The sequence below is a fragment of the Sciurus carolinensis genome, chromosome 2, assembly GCF_902686445.1.
Source record: "Sciurus carolinensis chromosome 2, mSciCar1.2, whole genome shotgun sequence".
NCBI classification, from domain to species: Eukaryota; Metazoa; Chordata; class Mammalia; order Rodentia; family Sciuridae; genus Sciurus; species Sciurus carolinensis.
The window spans coordinates 160,959,938-160,983,257 of record NC_062214.1 but is presented as its reverse complement, the minus strand read 5'-3'; the positions used below and the strand labels follow the sequence as shown (position 1 = coordinate 160,983,257).

Sequence of the window (23,320 nt, the reverse complement as noted above, 5' to 3'; positions counted from 1 at the left end):
GTACTCAGGAGGCTGAGGCAGGAGAATCAAAAGTTCAAGGCCAGACTTGGCAATGTAGTGAGACCCTGTCTCAAAATAAAAAGGGATAGGGATACAGCTCAGAGGTAAAGCGTCCCTGAGTTCAATCTTAGCACCACGAAATAAAACAAAAATGATAAAATAGTCAAGAAAAATAACCTCCAGCTTAATTTATTTTGATACTGGGGATTGAACCCAGGGGCACTTTACTACTGAGCCACATCCCCAGTTCTTTCATATTTTGAGACAGGTCTGGTTAAGTTACTTAGGGTCTCACTAAATTACTGAAGCTGCCCTTGAACTTGTGATCCTCCTTCCTCAGCCTCCGGATCACTGGGGTTACAGGTGCACCACCACACCCAGCTCCAGTTTAATACATAAAGGAAGCAAGGTAGCATGTATTCAAAGTTAAAGTATCATTTTTACTGTTCAGGGAACCCAGATTCTGGTTTTGATTTAAGAAATCGATATTCTTAAAAATGTGTTATTTTATTTTACTTTTCACTTTCTTATTAATAAAAATTTCAAATATATGCAAAATTAAACCGTATGGCATAATAAACCCACACACAACATGTAATGATTATACAGATCAGATAATTAACTCATGGCTAATCTGGTTTCATCTATATCCCATCTCTTCTGCCCACTTCTGGATTATTCTGGAGTCATATCATTTCATCAGTAAATATTTCAGGATGTATCTCTAGTAGATACTCCTTTGTTTTGAACAACCACAATATCACAATCACACCTACCTAATGTTAATCATTCCTTAAACTCAGCATACATCCAACCACTACTCCTGCTTTTTCACTTGTGTCCTGGGAGTTGTTTCTTCTAGTTTGTGTTTGAAGTGGGGTAAGGATGGTCTACACTCACAACTGGTTAATCTCTCTCTCTCTTTTATTATTTTGTTTCTTTCTCTTACTCTTTTCTTTTTTCTTGCAATGGGCGGCCAAAGAAACCAAGTTTCTTTTCCTATAAAATTTTCGGGCAGCCTGAATTTTACTGATCCTATCCCATGGTGTCATTTAAAATGTGTGCCTGTCTCCGTGTTTCTTTTGAGCTGGTGGTTGGATCTGGAAGCCTGATCGCACTCAGGCCTGATTTTTTGGCAAGACTCCTTCATTGATGGTGCAGAGTGTTTCCATTAGGAGGCACATCCTGTCTGATCCTCCCTCTGTGGGCCAACCTTCTAAGTTTGAGGTACCCTGAGTCCAGACAAACATCACTTATGCAAACTTCATTTTCACCAAATCTTAAAATCTTCTACTATATTTCTTTTTTTCTTTTCTTTTCTTTCTTTCTTTCTTTCTTTTTTTTTTTTTTTTTTTTGTGGTGCTGGGGATTTGAACCCAGGGCCTTGCGCTTGCAAGACAAGCACTCTATCAACTGAGTTATATCCCCAGCCCTACTGTGTTTCTTAATACCCTAATAATACAACATCTTTTTTTTTTACCTGGTCCCAAAGAGATATCATATTTATATTTTTTTCTGTTCTTTCTCTCCCAATTACAACAATTACAAATTTAGTTTGATACATTTTCCTCAGTTTTCTTTATTTCAACTTTTTTCTCCCACTCTGTGCTTATGGGTGAAAACTAGTGACAATCACAGACACAGTCATAATGATAGAATCCAAAGGCTCCCCTAAAAATCCAGGTCTGATCATGCTGAGAGAAATAAGCTAGGCTCAGAGAGTTGAGAGTCAAATGTTCTCTCTTATATGCAGAAGTTGAAGAGAAGTCAGAAATGTTTTTGAAAGGGAGAATTTCATTAAAATAGAAGATAGAACAGTAGAGTAGAAGAGGGGGAATGAGGGGGAAGGAAGAGGGATGGGAGGAGGAACCTGAGAATTAAATGTCATGTGCATGTATGAATACATCAGAATGAATCCACTTTATGAAATTAATTGTTCTTCCTTATTAGCAACTTCCTGGACAGCTAAGATCATTGGGCTTCTAACTGGACTAAGAGAGTACCAAAGATCAACTCATTAAAGGGGAGGTGGAATTACCAAAGATAAATTTAGCCTATTGCATAGGGTCAGTTAATTCTGAAAGGAATATAACTGCAATGACTTTTTGAGATCTCATCCCCCAAATGACTTATCATTTCTTCCTTCTTATCACTAGAACAAATAAATACAATGAGAATATCCAGGTGTTTTCCAAAATCAGCACAATTAAGAAAGATAACAACCTTAAGAGCATTTAGTCCTAGAGAGCTAGTATAGCGATCTTAAAAAAAAAAAAAAAAAAAAAAGTCAAGTAATGATCAAGATGTAGTCAGACCTGTCTAAATATGTTTGGCCTTAATTCCTTGGTCCTTGTAACATAAGGCAGAAAGGTGATTCAACACATTCAGAATCTCATCCGTTCCTCACTCTGGCCTCTTTCCTCATTGCTGGATTTCTTTCTACCATGCTTAGCCCATGTTCCATGTGCATCCATGGATAAGGCTCTATTTTATTTGACTGAGCCAGGAGCAGACTCATTTGCTTGAAGATTCACCATGTGCAAGATATCAAGCAAAACAAAAAGAGCCAAGGGCAGGTGGTCAACGCCCTAGCTGTCACCTGGATAGTTTTCTATATGTTCAAGTATCCCAGGTTTCTGCTAATTTCAATACTGCATAAGAAAGGCAACATTTAACTGATTGAGACACATACTGAAAAGCTTTAACATTAAGACAATTCCTCCACATGAATACGAACAAAAATGGTTGGCTGAGAGGGATGGAGGAAACAATTCCTCTCCCCAAATAATTAAAATCTCTGGAAAATGTGTTTAAAAATAACAAGTTGAAAACACTAGAGAACAGTTAAAACAGAGACAAACTAGAGGGAATCTGACACTTGCAAGAAGGGTGACATTCACATTTATTGGGCTTTCCCCCAGATTATTCCCCAGTCGGGGAAGGACTGCAAGAATGGAACCAAGCAACAAGCTACAGATGTATTGGCTACAGGAGTGAAATGACAAAATTCAAAACTAATGATGACTAGATAGTGAGGAGAGAGATCCTAGAAAGGATGGGGCGACAGAGTGAACTTCCATATATGTGAACTCATGACCATGTTCTTCCTAAACTGGGCATGTACAAGCAGGGAGACTCCAAAAGGCCCAGACAAGTGTAAAAGCTAAAACACTAAATAAAAAGAAATGAGTTGAGATTTTATCTGCTTCCCACAGTAAAAGAGAGTTTGAAGCTTGAGTTCCGCCAAGTCAAAGGACTTAACGTTTTGGGATTTCCACTAAAACTGCCCTAAGACTATGGCATTTGCCCTGGAATTAAAGTGAAAAAGGTGAAAGACTTAAGAAACTGAGGGAAAAAAAGTGAAACAGTCCAACCTTTAAATCCTCCACAATTTTAAGATGATCAGTTAGCAACATAACTACCTGTCAGAAAATAAAGTAGTATATAGGAGGAAACCCATATGATCATCTCAATCAAGGAAAAGCAAGTGTCAAAATTTAACAGTCACTCTTAATTTTTTTTAAAAAAGCTATCAGATATTTAAAAACAAAAAACAAAAAACCCTATGACTAGGACTAGAAAGGAATGTTCTTAATTGTGATAAAGGGAATCTATGAAATACATACAATTAATGTCATACCTACTGATGAAAAACTAGTTCCTTTCTCTTAAGATTGGATATGAGACAAGAATATTTGCCCTAAATGTCTCAGGATTCAGTTAGGCATGAAAAACAAATAAAAGCCATACATATTAGGAAAAGATAATTATGTTTATTCATCGACATCATGATTTTTTAAACAGAAAATCGTAAGGTATCTACCAAAATAAAAAATGTTACTAGATCTAGTAAGTGAATTTAATAAGGTGAGAGCATACAAAGTCAATATATAAAATATAATTTCTATATGCTAGTAACAATTTAAAAATTAAATTGTTGTAATACCATTCATAATAGCATCAAAAAGCTTACAATAGGAATAACTTCTTTAAATATGCAAGAACTCTACTGAAAATCATTTAATACTGATAATACTAATGAAATTGCTGAGTGACATTAAAGACCACTAATAAACAGAGTGACATACCATGTTTGTGGATATGAAGAAGCTTCAATTATTAAGATATCAATTCTGCTCAAACTGATCTATAGATTCAACACAATTTCAATTTTGTGTGATAATATATAAGGTGACTCTAAAACTGCTATCAAAGTTTAAAATACTGAAGGTAGCTAAAATAATCAAAAACAAGCAAGTTGGAGGACTCCGATTACTTAACCTTAAGACTTCCTGCAAAGCAATAATAAGGAAGAATGTGGTACTAACATAAGGATGGACAAATTAATCAATATAACCAAACAGATAACCCAGAAATAGACACATATATGTGGTCAATTGATTTTCAACAAGGGTTCCAAGGTGATTCAATTAAAAAAAAAAAAATGAAGTCTTTTCAACAGATGGTGCTAAAACTGGATTAGCATACAGAAAAAAATTTCAACTCCTCTGTTATACCATACAAAAATATTAATTTCAGAGGACATATAGACAAAAGATAAAAATCAAAACTATAAGGTGAATATCTCTGTGATCCTATGATATATTTCATAGAAAGGACTCAAAATGTGCAAACTATAAAAGAAGAAACTGATAAACTGAACTTCATGGAAATTCGTGAAAATGTGAAACTTCTGCTCAAACACACCATTAAAAAAATTTTCAAAAGTTGGGCATGGTGGCCTATGCCTGTAATCCCAGAGGCTCAGGAGGCTGGTACAGGAGGATTGTAAATTCAAAGCCAGCCTCAGCAACTTAGCAAGGTTCTAAGCAACTCAGTAAGACTCTTGTCTCTAAATAAAATACAAAAAGGGCTGGGGATGTGGCTCAGTGGTTAAGCACCCCTGGGTTCAATCCCCAGTACCAAAAAAGGAAAAAAAGAAAAAAGAAAAGAAAAGATAAAAGCAAGTCACAGACTAATCAGACATGTTTCTCACAAAAGACTCATATCCAGAAAACATGAAGAACTGCCACAAATCAATAATAAAATGACAAATCCAATTTTTAGAAAACAGGACAAAATGACTAGCACTTATAAAAATATATAAATGAGGCTGGGGCTGTGGCTCAGTGGTACAGGGCTTGTCTGGCATGTGTGAGGCACTGGGTTTGATCCTTAGCACCACATATAAATAAATAAATACAATAGAGGTATTGTGTCCATCTGCAAATATATATATGTACGTATATGCATATATATACACACATATATATATGACCAAAAAGCACGCAAGAAAGTGCTCAACATCAATGAAATGCAAATTAAAACCAAAAAACACCATTTTATGTATATTAGAATGTCTAAAACTAAGAATAATTATCACATCAGGTTTTGGTAAAGATAAGCAGTACCTAGAAATCTCATGCAATACTGTCAAGAGTATAATTATACAACTACTTCCAAAAATCATTTGTGAGTTTTGTATAAAGTTCAATATATAACTGCTCTAATACCTAGCAATTGCACTCCTAGTTATCTACCCAAGAGAAATGAAAGTGTATGTTCACAAAAATGTATACATACAATGGATACAATGTATATATGGAAGCATTATTCATAATAGACAAAAGGGTAAACCCCAAAAGTTCAGCACAAGGAGAAAGAAAACAAATGGATGCTAATTTAGAAAATGGAATACTATTCAGAAATTTTTAAAAATATTGATATGCACAATGATATGAATGAATCACAAAGAAATGATGCTAAGTGAAAGAAGCCAGACATAAAAGAGAGCATGCTTTACAATTTCATTTATATGAACTTCTAGAATAGGTAAAACTAATGTGTGGTACAAGAAAACATTATACTTGCCAGGTGCAGTGTATGGAATTCTGTTTAGCAAGATCCTGTCTCAAAAAAAAAAAAAAAAACAGCTAGAGATGCAGCTCAGTGGCCAGTAAAGCACCTTTGGGTTCAATTTCCAGTACCAAAAAAGAAAAAAAAAGAAAGGAAGAAAGAAAGAATTATACTTAATTGCCTTGGGCAGCAAGAGTGACTGAGAAAAGGTATAAGAGAGCTTTCAGTGACAGAAATGTTCAGTATCTTGAATTGGGGAGCTGGTACTCACTTGTATGCATTTATCAAAATTCAAATTATTCACTTCTGATTTTTCATTTCATGACAAACAAATTTTTCTGAATTTTAAAAACTGCTTTTGGTGGTAGGAAGAAGAGGGAATATTTAGTAGCATGGATTGAGGTATGGAATTCCTTAGAGGTTAAGAATAAAATAAAGATTTTATGCTGAGCAACACTGGAGGCATCACAACACCTGATCTCAAATCATACTACAGAGCAAAAGTAACAATATCAGCATGGTACTGGCACCAAACGGACATGAAGACCAATACAATAGAATTAAAAAACAGAGACAAACCTACTGTTAACTAATACTCAACAAAGATGCCAAAGAAAATATATTGGAGAAAATATAGCATTTTTAACAAATGGTGCTTGGAAAACAGGATATCCATACGCAGAACAATTAACTAGATCCCTATCTTTCATTCTGCACAAAAGTCAAATCAAAGTGGATCAAAACTCTAGGGATTAGACCAGAAATGTGGCAACTACTAGAAGAAACCAGGGTCAACACTCCAGTATACTGACACAGGCAGTGACCTCCTAACAAGAACCCTAAAGCCAAGAAGTAAAACTAAGAATCAATAAGTGGAACAGCATTAAATTAAAAGGTCCTGCACAGCAATGGAAACAACTAAGAATGTGAAGAAAGAGTCCACAGAGTGGGAGAAAATCTTTCCAGCTACTCCTCTGACAGGGGATTAATATCCAGAATATAAAAAGAACTCAAAAAACTTAACACCAAAAAAAAAAAAAAAGACACAACAATCAATAAATAGGCAAAAGAACTAAATATACATTTCTCAAAAGAAGAAATGCAAATGGCCAAAAAATATATGAAAAAATGTTCAACATTCCTAGCAATCAGGGAAATGCAAATCAAATCTGCATTGAGATTTCATTTCACTCCAGTTAGAATGGCAATCATCAAAAATGCAAATATAGGGGCTGGGGGTATAGCTCAGTTGGTAGAATGCTTGCCTTGGATGCACAAGGTCCTGGGTTCAATCCCTAGCACCACATAAAAAAAAAGAATGCAAATATAATAAATGTTGGCAATGATATAAGGGAAAAGTACACTCATATATTGTTGGTAGGAGTGCAAATTAGTACAACCACTTTGAAACCACTTGGAAAAGTAGTATGGAGATTGCTCAGAAGACTAGGAATAGAACTATTAAGTAACCCAGTTATCCCAGTCTTTGGAATTTATCAAAAAGAACTAAAATCAGAATACTGTAGTGATACAGGCAATCAATGTTTATAACAGCTCAATTCACAAAAGTCAAATTGTGGAACCAGCCCAGGTGCCTGTCAACAGAAGAACAGATAAAGAAAATATGGTATATATACAACAGAGTTTTACTCAGTCATAAAGAAGAATGAAATTATGGCATCTGCTGGTAAATGGATGGAACTGGAAAACATCATGTTAAGTGAAATAATCCTTGACTCAGAAAGTCAAGGATTGGATTATTTTTTCTCACATAAAGAAACTAGAGCAAAGTAAGGAGAGAAAGGTGGAGAGAATCCCATGATATAGGGGGATCAGCAGAGTAGAAGAGGATTTCTGGGGAGGGAAGAAGAACAGGAAAAGGGAGGAAATGCAGTATGAAATTGATCAGATTATGCTATGTACACATACGAACATACCAGTGTGAGTTCCATCTTTATGTATATCTATGAAGCATCAATTTTAAAAAATAATAACAATAAAAAGAAGGAAGACCAGTAGAGTAGAGGAAGGAGAACAGGGGGAACAGGAGGAAGAGAAAGCACTGGGTACTGAAATGGAGCAAATTACCTTCTACGCATGCATGATTATGTCAAAATGAACTCACTATTATGTATAACTATAATGCACTAATAAGAACATGTTTAAAAAGTAGATGCTTTTTCTCAGCAAAAGATAAAAATCAATAATGTGAAAAGAGAGCCTACAGAATGGGAGAAAATCTTTTCCACACGTACTTCAGAGAGAGCACTTATCTCCAAAATTTATAAAGAACTAACAAAACTCTACGCCAAAAATACAAAGAACCCAATCAACAAATGGGCCAAGGAACTGGACAGACACTTTACAGAAGGAGACACACAGGTGATTAATAAATATATGAAAAAGTTTTCAACATCTCTAGTAATTAAAGAAATGCAAATTAAAACAACTCTAAGATTTCATCTTACTTCAATTAGAATGACTTTTATCAAGAACACAAATAATAATAGATGTTGGTGTGGATGTGGGGAAAAAGGCACACTTCTACATTGCTGGTAGAGTTGCAAATTGGTGCAACCACTCTGGAAAGCAGTGTGGAGAATCCTCAGAAAACTTGGAATGAACCCATCTTTTGACCCAGTTATCCCACTCCTAGGTTTATACCCACATCCATGTTTATAGCAGTGCAATTCACAATAGCTAGATTGTGGATCCAACCTAGATGCACTTCAATAGAGGTATGGATAAAGTAACTGTGGTATATATACACAATGGAATATTATTCAGTCATAAAGAAGAATAATATTATGGTATTTGCAGGTAAATGGATGGAGTTGGAGAATATCATGCTAAGCGAAATAAGCCAATCCCAAAAAACCAAAGGTCAAATGTTTTCCCTGATAAGTGGATGATGATATATAATGGGGGTTGTGGGTGGGAAGTAAGAGAAGAATGGAGGAACTTCAGATTATGTAGAAGGAAATGAGAGGGAGGCTGGGTATGAAAAATCGTGGAATGAGACAGACATCATTACCCTATGTACATGTATGATTACATGAATGGTGTGACTCTACATTGTGTACAACCATAGAAATGAAACGATGTACCCCATTTGTGTACAATGAATCAAAATGCAGTCTGTAAAAAATTTAAAAAGAAAGAAAGAAAAAAATTTCTGTTCATTTCAAAGTGTTATAGGCCTCATTCAACCCAGACTTAAAATAAAAATAAAAAGTAGAGATTATAAGAAGAGAACATGATTCCTAAATTTCTTTCATACATATTCACAGGCAAACTAAAAGGTTGACTCAAAACCAAAAATTAAAAGTAGAGTTGAATAGGCATGAATCAAAAGAAGCAGAAAAACAATACTTAGCTAAGATGATGAGGAATTAAAACAAAAACTTAGTGAATATGTTAAACAAAACATAAGATTGCCATGTTTAGCAAATACCTTACCCTAGAAATCTGAGCAGACAGAGCATTGGACAACAAAGTCCAGAAGCCCAACTTAAGACTCTGATTACTTCTAAAGTATATTTTATAAAATGCCCCTTTTATAATTTCCATGATAGAAATTCCTATGAAGTATGAGCTGAAATTACACAGATACCAGAAATCACCCCAAATGTATTCTTACCTTCAGTGAAACTTCCTGTGAGGGTTATTACCACAAATACTTTCCCCTCGGGTTCTAGATCCACCTAGAAAGAGGGAAAAAAAAGACATGATTGTATTTTAATATTAAAGTAATTTTTGTAAGCCTTAAATAATTCTTTATGAAAAGACCTAAATGTATAAATCGTAACCATAAATCAAATCTAAATCTTTCATTAAATAGTCAAAAAACAAGGAAATGAGTAAAAACTCAAGAAATTATAAAGATTGAAAAATAAATATAAAACAAAATCTATGTTTTTTCAGAAATTCCTTCCTCTTGAATTTTATTGTCTTCCATCTGTGGCTCTTTGCAATGTAGAAAAGCACCTACATCTCCTTGGAAATCCTTTCAAGAAATCTATATTTCATGCATACCTCTAGTAAGAGCAGCGTCTTACTTAATTTGGTGGCAAGTATATGAAACAGAGAAATAATGGCAACATACAAGGTAAAGAACAAATGTGGCAAGTTACCTATAACTCTTTAGTTTTACAGAGTCAAAAAGTATAAAGAGTCTATTGCCATCAAAGTCTAGTCAATCTTAAGGAAGCAGAAGGAAGGAAGTTCAGGAGCTTTGCATTTGCTGTTCTGGACTGGTTCACAGGAGTATCAACACCCCTTGAAGTTATCCATCAGCTGAGATTTCAAGGCATGCATTCTGCAAACCAGGCAGCCAGAAGTCTCTCCCCATGGTCCCATCCTCTGTGTACGCTCCCACTGCCCAACATGGTGCCCAGAATGAACAGTGTCCTGCAGATCTGTTCTGATTCCCATGTCCCCAGGCCAGCAGGCTCTGCCCGCTTCCCACTGGATGCTAACCTCACCTTGAAGTGAGGTTTGAAGGCTTCAAACACCTTGAAGCCCTACAGTGTGAGCTGCTTGTGGACTCAAATGCACTCATTTACCCTAAAAGAAATCTTAGATGCAACCCATAACCTTTGACTTTCCATCTAAAAGAAAGTAGTCAAGAGAAGCTGAGTGTGGACATGGGTGGACATTTGGGACATAATAGTAAATTTAAATAAGCAGCAAATTACATAGTAAAGTAGAAAACACCTGCACCAGACCAGCCCATGGCCTCTAGTCAGACTCTGCCAGAGCTGGTGTTGTCCTGGACAAGGTCCTTCAGCACCCCTAGCGTCCCTGTTCTCTGAGAGTCTGTGATGCCAGCATTCAGGATTTCTGACTTGTCTTCTATCACATGATCCCGAAGAACCTCAAGAGTACAGATTGTGATTTTTATTGTGCCCACAGGTGAACACAGTAACCCCCAAGGCATTTTCTTGGCTCTGGGTCACCACCATGTACTTTTTATTCTAATGCCACATTCCAATTATATACTTCTCAGAGTAGAAGATGATTGTTTTGTACAGGCTCAGAAAGATTTACCTCTATACTGTAAGTCTGTGCATACCACTCTACCTTTCTTTGCATGAAATCTGTTCCCAGTGAGGTTACCACACTGTAAATTACCTGTGTGTTCAAATTGACTACTTGCATCATTACTAATGCTAACTTACAATATCCCCTCAACTATCTTGACACCACTTGTGAACCTTCACAGAACTGTTCTGAAAATAGAGCTCTCTGGAGAGATGACTAAACAGGATGTCAGTCTCTAATTGTCTTCACGCTGCCTTGACTTGTTTCAAGTCAAAACTATGTTATTTTTAAAAGTCACTCCCTCATCTTCAATACAGAGGCCTGGCAGAGAACGCGCATGCACTCGACCTCACAACATAAACTACTGTTGGCTAAGCCACCCTGCAGACAGACAGACAGGCTGCTGGGCCGCCTATGGCTGGCCTGTAAACTCCCTCCAAAACTGACCCAAGGGCCTGCAAAGATGGCCACTTCAGCTCAAAGGGTCAGAAGCTGCTCTGACAGGCAACAGGAGATTCCACCACTCAGAACAGGAGCCCTCGCACAGAGAAGAGGTTTGCTCCTTACCACTGGGATGGTCAAGCCAGATTCAAACACTGTCATCAAACCTTGTCCATCTGGGGCAGATGTGCTGAGATATAGGACCTTAGAATGCAGGTGACTCATTAGAGGGGCATTAAAAAAAAAAAAGTTGGTTGCACACAACAAAAATTTTTAAGATGAAAAAAGAACAAAAGGTGTAAGGGGAGTTTCAAGATGGTGGACTAGAGGGTGACTGCATTTCATATCGCTCCAGGACTCAGGATTCAAGAAGAGGAGGTACTGAGAGACTCGGGACCAACTCAGAGCTTCCGGGTGAGTCTCTCCCACTGGGCAAGGCTCCCTGGATGGTGCAGTAGTCCCGTAATGGAGTAGAGTGGCCCAATGAGACTTGCCCACTGGAGCTGTGAACCCAGACAACCGGGAGCATTGTAAAGGAGGACCACCCAGCGAGAGGCTTCTGCGCAGAGCGAGGGTCCCAGGACCAGGTGGCAGGACCAGACCGCAGGCAGCTTCTTGGAGGAGGGGCTGCCCAGCAAGAGACTCACTCACAGGGCGAGGTTCCCTGGCCCAGGAGGTAGGTCCGGACCCCTGGGAATGTTGCAGGGGAGGCTGCCCAGCCCAGGCGGTAGTTCTGGACCAAAGGAAATTTCTTGGAGGAGAGCTGCCCAGCAAGACTTCCCCACCAGGTGAGTCTTCCCTGCCGGACGAGGCTTTCCCACCAGGGTGGTAGAACCAGAGACACAGGCCCAGACAAGCCAAGCCCCAACCCGCAGTCTAGGCCCCCTTTTGACTGACCATCGGTCAAAAAGTGGAGGTGCCTCTGCCCACCAGCAGGAAATATACCCCACCCGAAGGCCACCACCCCTAGAGGGGCAGCTTCCTTGTGTATCACTGCATTATCAAGTTCCACCAAGACTTCAGGCTACTGAAGGCTAGGAGGTGAATTATTGGAGATCTACAGGGACACTATAAGTCAATAAAGGAAATCTGCAATATCTCAAGAGTTTCACTACTAGAGGGGTAGATACCTGACCAATATGAGAAAACAAGGGAAGAAAATGTCCCAAACAAACCTAGATGCTACATCAATAAAATCCAATGACAGCATGGCAATAGAAATGTCAGAAAGGGAGTTCAGAATGTACATAATTAAAATGATCAGGGAAGCAAACGATGAGATGAAAGAGCAAATGCACGCATTGAATGATCACACCAATCAACAGTTAAAAGAGCAAATGTGGGAAGCAAAAGATCATTTCAATAAAGAGTTGGTGATAATAAAAAAACAAAAAAAAAAAAAAAAAAACCACAAATCCTTGAAATGAAGGAAACAATAAACCAAATTAAAAACTCCATAGAAAGCATAACCAATGGGATACAACATCTGAAAGACAGAACCTCAGACATTAAAGACAAAATATTTAATCTTGAAAACAAAGTTAAACAGAGAAGATGGTAAAAAATCATGAACAGAATCCACAAGAATTATGGGATATCATGAAAAGGCCAAATTTAAGAATTATTGGGATTGAGGAAGGCACAGAGAAACAAACCAAAGAAATGAACAATCTATTCAATGAAATTATATCAGAAAACTTCTCAAATCTGAAGAATGAAATGGAAAATCAAGTACAAGAGGCTTATAGGACTCCAAATATACAAAATTACAACAGACCCACACCAAGGGACATTATAATGAAAATACCTAACATACAAAATAAAGACAGAATTTTAAAGACTGCAAGAGAAAAGAATCAAATTACTTTCAGGGGGAAACCAATACAGATATCAGCAGATTTTTCAACCCAGACCCTAAAAGCTAGAAGGGCCTGGAACAACATTTTTCAAGTTCTGAAAGAAAACAGATGCCAACCAAGAATCTTATACCCAGCAAATTTTACCTTCAGATTTGATGATGAAATAAAATCCTTCCATGATAAACAAGAGCTAAAAGAATTTACAAAAAGAAAGCCAGCACTACAGAACATTCTCAGAAAAATATTCCATGAGGAAGAGATGAAAAACAACAATGTAAATCAGCAAAGGGAGGAACTAGCTTAAAGGAATAGCTAAATAAAGGAGAAACCACGTTGGGTCAAAAAACAAAAATGAGCCAAATGACTGGGAATACAAATCAAATCTCAATAATAACCCTGAATGTCAATGGCCTGAACTCATCAATTAAAAGACACAGACTGGCAGATTGGATTAAAAAGAAAGATCCAACAATATGCTGCCTGCAAGAGACTCATCTCATAGAGATACCCACAGACTAAAGGTGAAAGGATGGGAAAAAAAATATACCATGCACATGGACTCAGCAAAAAAGTTGGTATCCATCTCATTTCAGATAATGTGGACTTCAAGCCAAAGTTAGTCAGAAAGGATAAAGAAGGACATTTCATACTGCTTAAGGGAAGCATAAATCAGCAAGACATAACAATGATAAATTTTTATGCCCCAAACAGTGGCTCATCCATGTACGTCAAACAAATCCTTCTCAATTCCAGGAATCAAACAGACCACAACACAATAATACTAGGCGACTTTAACACACCTCTCTCCCCACTGGACAGATCTTCCAAACAAAAAATTAACAAAGAAACCATGGATCTCACTAACACAATCAATAATTTAGACTTAACAGACATTTATAGAATATACCATCCAACAAAGAGCGAATACACTTTCTTCTCAGCAGCACATGGATCCTTCTCTAAAATAGACCATATATTATGCCACAAAGCTACAGTTAGCAAATACAAGAAGACAGAGATACGACTTTGTATTCTATCACATCATAATGAATTGAAATTAGAAATAAATGACGGAGTAAAGAACAGAAACTACTCCAACACCTGGAGATTAAATAATACGCTACTGAATGATGAATGGATAACAGAAGACATCGGGGGGAAATAAAAAAATTCTTAGAGGTAAATGAGAACAAAGATACATCATATCAAAATCTCTGGGACACTATGAAAGCAGTTCTTAGAGTAAAATTTATTTCATGGAGCACATTCAATAAAAGAAGAAAAAAATCAACAAATAAACAACCTAACACTACAGCTCAAAGCCCTAGAAAAAGAAGAACAGAACAACACCAAAAGTAGTAGAAGACAGGAAATAGTTAAAATCAGAGCTGAAATCAATGAAATTGAAACAAAAGAAACAACTGAAAAAATTGACAAAATAAAAAGGTTATTCTTTGAAAAAAATAAACAAAATTGATAAACCCTTAGCCACACTAACAAAGAGAAGACGAGAGAAAACTCAAATTACTAAAATTCGTAATGAACAAGGAAATACCACGACAGACACGACCGAAATACAAAACATAATTAGAAGCTATTTTAAAAATCTATACTCCAACAAAATAGAAAATCTCGAATACATCAACAGGTTTCTAGACACATATGAATTACCTAAACTGAACCAGGAGGACATACACAATTTAAATAGATCAATTTCCAGTAATGAAATAGAAGAAGTCATCAAAAGCCTACCAACAAGGAAAAGTCCAGGACCAGATGGGTTCTCAGCCGAGTTCTACAAAACCTTTAAAGAAGAGCTCATTCCAATATTTCTCAAAGTATTTCATGAAATAGAAGAGGAGGGAACCCCCCCAAACTCATTCTATGAAGCCAATATCACCCTGATACCTAAACCAGATAGAGACACATCAAGGAAAGAAATTTTCAGTCCAATATCCTTAATGAACATCAACACAAAATTTCTCAACAAAATTTTAGCAAATCGCATACAAAAATATATTAAAAAGATAGTGCACCACAATCAAGTGGATTTTATCCCAGGGATGCAAGGTAGGTTCAACATCTGGAAATCAATAAATGTAATTCACCATATCAACAGACTTAAAGTCAAGAATCACATGATTACGTTGATAGATGCAGAAAAAGCATTTGATAAAATACAGCATCCCTTCATGCTCAAAACACTAGAAAAAATAGGGATAGTAGGAATATTCCTTAACATTGTAAAGGCTATCTATGCTAAGCCCATGGCCAATATCATTCTAAATGGTGAAAAACTGAAAGCATTCCCCCTAAAAACTGGAACAAGGCAGGGATGTCCTCTTTCACCACTTCTATTCAACAATGTCCTTGAAACTCTAGACAGAGCAATTAGACAGACCAAAGAAATTAAAGGGATTCAAACAGGAAAAGAAAAATTCAAACTATCCCTATTTGCTGATGACATGAGTATATATATTAGAGGAACCGGGAAATTCCACCAGAAAACTTTTAGAACTCATAAGTGAATTCAGTAAAGTAGCAGGATATAAGATCAATGCTCATAAATGCATTGTTATAAATAAGTGATGAATCCTTAGAATGAGAAGTTAGGAAAACTATTCCATTCACAATAGCCTCAAAAAAAAATAAAATACTTGGGAATCAACCTAACAAAAGAGGTGAAAGACCTCTACAATGAGAACTATAGAACACTAAAGAAAGAAATTAAAGAAAACCTTAGAAGATGGAAAAGTCTCCCATGTTCTTAGATAGGAAGAATTAATATTGTCAAAATGGCCATACTACCAAAAGTGCTATCCAAATTCAATGCAATCCCAATTAAAATCCCAATGAGCGTATCTCACAGAAATAGAGCAAGCAATCATGAAATTCATCTGGAAGAATAAGAAAGCCAGAATAGCTAAAGCAATTCTTAGCAGGAAGAGTGAAGCAGGGGGTGTCACAATACCATAACTTCAACTCTACTACAAAGCAATAGTAACAACAACAGCATGGTATTGGTACCAAAATAGACAGGTAGATCAATGGTACAGAATAGAGGACACAGACACAAACCCAAATAAATACAATTTTCTCATACTAGACAAAGGTGCCAAAAATATGCAATGGAGAAAAGATAGACTTCAAAAAATGGTGCTGGGAAAACTGGAAATCCATATGCAACAGAATGAAACTAAACCCCTATCTCTCACCCTGCCCAAAACTCAAGAACCTCGGAATCAGACCAGAGATCCTGCATCTTATAGAAGAAAAAGTAGGTCCAAATCTTCAACATGTTGGCTTAGGATCAGACTTCCTCAACAGGACTCCCATAGCACAAGAAATAAAAGCAAGAATCAATAACTGGGATAGATTCAAACTAAAAAGTTTTCTCTCAGCAAAGGAAACTATCAGCAATGTGAAGAGAGAGCTTACAGGGTGGGAGAAAATCTTTGCCACTCATACTTCAGATAGAGCACAAATCTCCAGAATATATAAAGAACTCAAAAAACTCTATACCAAGAATACAAATAACCCAGTCAACAAATGAGCTAAGGATATGAACAGACCCTTCACAGAAGAAGATCTACAAGCAATCAACAGATACATGAAAAAGTGTTCAACATCTCTAGTAATAAGAGAAATGCAAATCAAAACTACCCTAAGATTCCATCTCACCCCAATTAGAATGGCTATTATCAAGAACACAAGCAACAATAGGTGTTGGCAAGGATGTGGGGAAAAAGGTACACTTATACATGGCTGGTGGGGTTGCAAATTAGTGCAGCAACTCTGGAAAGCAGTGTGGAGATTCCTTAGAAAACTTGGAATAGGACCACCATTTGACCCAGCTATCCCACTCCTTGGCCTATACCCAAAGGACTTAAAATCAGCATACTACAGTGATGCAGCCACATCAATGTTCATAGCTGCTCAATTCACAATAGCCAGATTGTGGAACCAACCTAGATGCCCTTCAGTTGATGAATGGATAAAGAAACTGTGGTGTATATATATATATATACCACATATAATGGAATATTACTCAGTCATAAAGAAGAATAAAATTATGGCATTTGAAACTGTAGAATATCATGCTAAGTGAGATAAGCCAATCTCAAAAAAACAAAGGACGAATGATCTTGCTGATAAGCAGATGATGATATATAATGGGGGGTGAATGGGGGGCAAGAATGGAGGAAGGAGGGTCTGTATAGAGGGAAAAGAGGGGTGGGAGGGTAGGAAAAAATAACAGAATAAATCAAACAGCATTGCCCTATGTAAATGTATGATTACACAAATGGTACCCCTCTACTTCATGTACAAACAGAGAAATGAGATGTACCCCATTTGTTTACAATAAAAAAAAAAAAAGATGTAAACACACCACAGGGAGTAAGGGAAAGCACCATTCCCTGAAACTTTTACTTGCAGTTTGGTATAGATGTATAAGAACGCACTGGGTTTTAATGTAAAAATGTGCTTCTTCCTTACTCCATCATGGAGAAAGATGTGGCCTTAGGGCTTATGTGCTCCATCTATACAATACTGATGTGCTGTTATTTATTCATGGTGGTTGCTTGGATGTCCCAGTGACAGCCAACTGCCTCCTTCAACAGCTGGCCTACTTCATTCCTGTACTCCATCAAAAGTTCCTTCCCTGTGAGCAGAAATACTGAGACTCACTGACCCTACTGCTGTCCTCTACAGTTCTAGTGAACACTGACTCTCTAGCTAGCATATCCATTTCAGCTTCTGCAAATAGCACTTGAACTTTGAGAACTATCCCTCCCTCACGTGTAGTCCAAATGGTGTAGCAGGAATTCTGCCTAAGCGCCAGAGTAGACATGCAAACCCAGGCCTTGCCAATCAGAGCACTGAGTCCCTCCAGCTAGGATGACTGGCCTGGATCTAGCACCTTCCCTTTATCTAGTTATCAGAATAATTGTATCTCCCTCCCCTCAGTAATGCCTGGTTCAGGTTTGGGCACCATGTCCAAGCAGATCCAATTAGGAATCCCGGATCTACAAGGAAGACACAAGTACTCAGTTCTGCTGAACTTCAGTCTGGAAGGACATAAACTTGGGAGTCTCTGGCACCCTTACTCTCAGCACATTTTCTTGGAGAATGAAGGTAAAAAGGAAGAGATAGGTAGGAGACAGAAGGGCACCAGGTCTTGATGATGTCATTTCAATCCATAGATCAGGCCATGCTGGATTCTTCTGGATTTTTTCAGTTATCTGAGCCCATATTTCCTCCTCCTTTGTTTTCGCTAGTTTGAGGAGGGTTTTCTATTGCTTGCACCCACAATATATCCATATTGTCAGAAAAACAGAATAAATCAAATATTTATCAGTAATTACACATCCTCCCTGCATGCCATCCTCTGCAGTCGCTTCTCTGCCTCCCTCCAGCACTGAAGCACCGCCGGCACCCTCATGGCAGCCTACTGCAGAATCCAAACCTGGGTCCATCTTCAATGCGGCTGATCTCTCTGCAGCATTTGATTCTCTTGAGAGTTCTTCTTCATGACTCTCCCAGGTTCCTTGCTTCCAGGACACCACTCTTCCCTGGTCCTCCTATTGCTCTTCTCTGACTTTCTCTCTCAGGCTCCTCCCAGGACCTCTCTCTGACTGCCTTTCAATCTTGTTGCTCTTCAGGGCTCTTTTTCTTTCCACTGGAAGACTCGAAACCATGACTGCAACATCCACCTGAGATTTTTTTTCATCTTTGGGGTAGAAGTGGGACAACGAAACAGAGTGGAACCTCCAAGAGCATGCAGCCTGAAGACAAGGGACTGCGACAGAGTTATTTCGTAAGTCTCAACGTAGACCTCTCCTCCACACCTGTCTTTGTACCTTTTCTGAAAATCTCCATCCCAGTATCCCATGCTCCACCTAATCAACATCCCTTCTTCCTTTCCCAACTCCACCACTTACCCAGCAGCCCACACTGGAAGCCTGGGCTTCTCATCATCAAGTCCACTTTCAGAGTCCTTCCTAAAACCACCCTTCCCTCTCCATTCCTATTGCCATGCCTCATCTGTCCTCTGACAATGGCCTTTTAGCTGTGCCCAGATTACTGCTACCAGTGTGATGTTTTAAAAATTAAAAGCTGACCATGTGACTTCCTCATTTAAAATCCATCAATGTTTCCATGTCCTTCTACTATATAGTATAAACCCCTTCGCACAGCACACAGCCCATATACCATGCCTCTTCCCATCTTCCAGCCTGTTTCCCACACCAGCCCAAGCACATAAAACCAGTACACCAGGACCTGCCCCGCCCTCTTATCTTGTGATACAGGAGCTTGAACCCAAGGCCTTGCACACACTTGCAGAATGCTCTACCACTAAGCTGCATGCATCCCCTGCCTCTTAATTCTCACACATGCCTTTTAACAAATGGTATTAAGACAACTGGATATCCATATGCAAAAGAATCCAGTTGAACCCCTACTCATAAGATGTTTAAACATTAACTCAAAATCAATCAAGACTTAAATGCAAGAACTAAAACACTCTTAAAAGAAAAGAGGACTAAATTTGTCTTACCTTGGACTAGGCAATGACATTTTAGACAACACCAAAACAAAAGAAAATTATAAATTAAACTACATGAAAACTGAACACATTTGTGCTACAAATGATCTTATCAACAAAGTGAAAAGACAATCCACAGAAAATATTTGTAAATCATACATCTGATAAGAACTCGTATTCAGAATATATAAAGAATTCTCACAACTCAATTATGTAAAGACAACTCCATTTTAGAAATAGGCAAAGGATTTGAATAGACCCTTTTCCAGAAAAGATATACATCTGACCAATGGACACATGAAAAAATGCTCAGCATCTTTAGCATAAGGGAAGTGCAAATCAAAACCACAATGAGATAACACTTCACACCCAGCAGGATGGCTGTAATCCAAAAGACAGACAGCACTGTGTGTTGGCAAGGATATGGACATTTGAAACCTGTACGTTATGGTAATATAAAATGATCAGCCACTTTGGACAATAGTTTGACAGTATTTCAAAACATTAAACACAGATTTAGCATATATGATCCAGCAATTCCACTCCAAATTTACCCAAAAGAATTGAAAATAATGTTCATACAAAAACTTATACAAAAATGTTGACTGTGGCATTATTCATAATAGCCAAAACATGGAAACAACCTAAATGTCCATCAATCAAAAGACTGAATTATGATTTATTCTATACAATGAAATATTATTCATCAATACAAAATACTGATAAATGCTATAACATGGATAAATCTTGAAAACACTAAACAAAGTAAAAGAAATCAGTCACAAAAGTCCACATACTCTATGATTCCATTTGTATGAAATGTTCAGAAAAGACATAAAAAAACAAAACAAAACCAAAAAAAACTATGGTGAGCTGGGTGCAGAGGTGCATGCCTGCAATTCCAGCAGCTTGGGAGGCTGAGACAGGAGGATCTCAAGTTCAAAGCCAGTCTCAGCAAAAGCAAGGTGCTAAGTAACTCAGTGAGACCTTGTCTCTAAGTAAAATATAGAATAGGGCTGGGGATGTGGCTCAGTGGTTGAGTGCCCCTCAGTTCCTTCCCTGGTACCAAAAAACAAAACAAAACAAAACAAACAAACAAAAAAAATACAGTGAAAGAAAGTAGATTAGTGGTGGCTTTGGGCCAGAGGGAGAAAGGGGAGTGGGGATTAACTGCTAATGTCATTCTTTTTAGAGAAGATTAAAATATTCTAAATTTTCTTTTTTGTCACATGGTAGTACTATGTTTGATGTTTTTTGTGTGTTGTGTTTTTATTAATATATTTTTAATTGACAAAAAGTAATTGCATAAATTTATGGGGTCCCATGTGACATTTCAATACATGTATATAATATAGAATGGTCAGATCAAGGTAACTGGATAACCATTACCTCAGGCATTTATCATTTATGCTGGGAACATTCAAAATCCACTCTATTAGCTATTTTGAAATATATTCAGTTAGTTGTTGTCAATCATATTATCCCAAAGAATGTTAGAAATGGTTCCTCCTGTTCCTATGAACCATCCTCCCCCCCAACACCCTGTCCAGGCTCTGACAACCACTGTTCTATTTTCTGCATTTATGACATCAACTTAGCTTTAACATATAAGAGAGAACATGAAGCATTTGTCTTTTAGTGCCTGACTTATCTCACTTAGCATAACATGTTGCTGCAAATGACAAAATTTCATTGTTTTTTGTGGCTGAATAATATTCAACATTCCGTTGTGTACCTATAGGTTTTCCTTATTCATTTATCCACTGATAGACACAGAGGTTCATTCCATATCTTGGCAGCTGTGAATAGTGCACATGTCTCTTTGATACACAGATTTCATTTCCTCTGGATAAATATACCCCAAAGTGAGGTTTGCTAGATCATATGGTAGTTCCATTTCTAGTATTTTTTTAGGAACCTCCATAATGCCTGTACTAATTTACATTCCCACCAACAGTGTATGACAATTCCCCTTTCTCCACACTCTTACCAGCATTTATTATTATTTTTTAAATAACAGCCATTCTAACTGGGGTCATATGGTATCTCATTGTGGTTTTGAATCATATTTCTCTAATGATTAATAATGTGGATCAATTTTTCACATCTTGGTCATTTGTATATCCTCTTTTGAGATATGTCTATTCAGGTCATTGATCTAGTTCTTAATCAATTGTTTTGCTGCTAAGTTCTTTGAGTATATTACATATTCTAGAAATTAATCCCTTGTGGGCAGAACATATTTTCTCTCATTCTGTAGCTTTTCTCTTCAAGTTGATTGGTTCCTTCACTGTGCAGAAGCTTTTCAAATTGATGTAAAACCATTTGTCAATTTTTGCTTTTTTGCCTCAGTTTGAGGGATTACATTCAAAAAAAATTTTTTCCCAGACCGATGTCCTAAAGTATTTTGGCCAAACTTTCAGTTCTCACATTTAAGTTTTGGATTTGTTTCGCTCTCAGAGTGTGCTCTGCATGGGAAGCTTTTATCTCTTCACCTGGGACCACTGCCAGGTGACAAGGGTCTAGTTTCTTTCTTCTGCATAGGGATACCCACTTCTCCCAGCACCATTCATTGAAGAGACTTTCCTTTCTCCAATGTATATACTGGCTGACTTCATTGAAAATCAGTTGACTGCAAATACATTTTCATTTTCAACTATGCATCATTTATTGTATATCAATAATACCTCCATTTTTTTTAAAGACAAAAACCTCTTGATAAGCATGAGGGGAGTCCTTCCCCTGAACAAAAAGCTCCTCCACCAGTAGTTCTTTGCCTCGTGCTCTTTATTTTACCCTCTACCCATCAGAAAATCTGTCCAATCACATGGTTTCAGCCCTCTGAGTTTTTAAAATTCTGTTTCTAGTATTCTATATTTTGATCCCTGAAGATCGACCCGGACCTGGCTTGCTGCAGCCCCAGGGGAAAAGTGTTTCCTAGCTAGATGACTCCCATGTGCATCTTCACTGCAATCTGTCCCTTGAGTTCGAGTTCCAAGTAACAGCCTCCTTGATAAGAATCGATCATTGTGCCCTATATGAATCAATGCTGCCTCAAATATTACACCTCCCTATGGAGCTTTACCTTCTGCATGTGGCTGAATAACAGCAACACCAGAGGAGACCTGGGTCCCGAGCTAACTTCATCCTATCTGGTCTGACCCTGGGCAAACCATTCAACCTCTCTATAGCATGGAATCATGGGAGAGGGGTGTTAAGAATATACACACCCAGTCCCACCAACAATATACTGATTTCAAATTTTCTGGGGAAAATGAGAGAGAGGCATCAGTTGTTTTTAAAACACTCACTCATCCTTTGTCCTCCAGAAATGCAATACCCTTGAAGTTGGGCACGGTGCAGCACCCCTGTAATACCAATGACTCAGGAGGCTGAGGCAGGAGGATCGAAAGTTCAAAGGCAGTCTCAGCAACTTACCAAGGCCCTAAGCAACTTAGGGAGACCCTGTCTTGGGAAAAAAGGGAGGAGGGCTAAGGATGTGGCTCAATGGTTAAGTACCCCTGCGTTCAATCCTCAATACCAAAAACAAAACAAAACAAAAAAAGAGAGAGAG

The 23,320-nt window shown here is 37.6% G+C and overlaps 1 protein-coding gene across 1 annotated transcript in view; it reads right to left on the bottom strand.

Annotated features, from left to right (window-relative positions):
* The window catches only part of Prkch (protein kinase C eta), a 223,387-nt gene that overhangs the window by 143,368 nt on the left and 56,699 nt on the right, over positions 1–23,320 (bottom strand). The window contains exon 2 of the mRNA XM_047540006.1: positions 9,497–9,560. Coding sequence (XP_047395962.1) covers positions 9,497–9,560 — 64 coding nt within the window. The remainder of the gene's footprint in view (positions 1–9,496; positions 9,561–23,320) is intronic.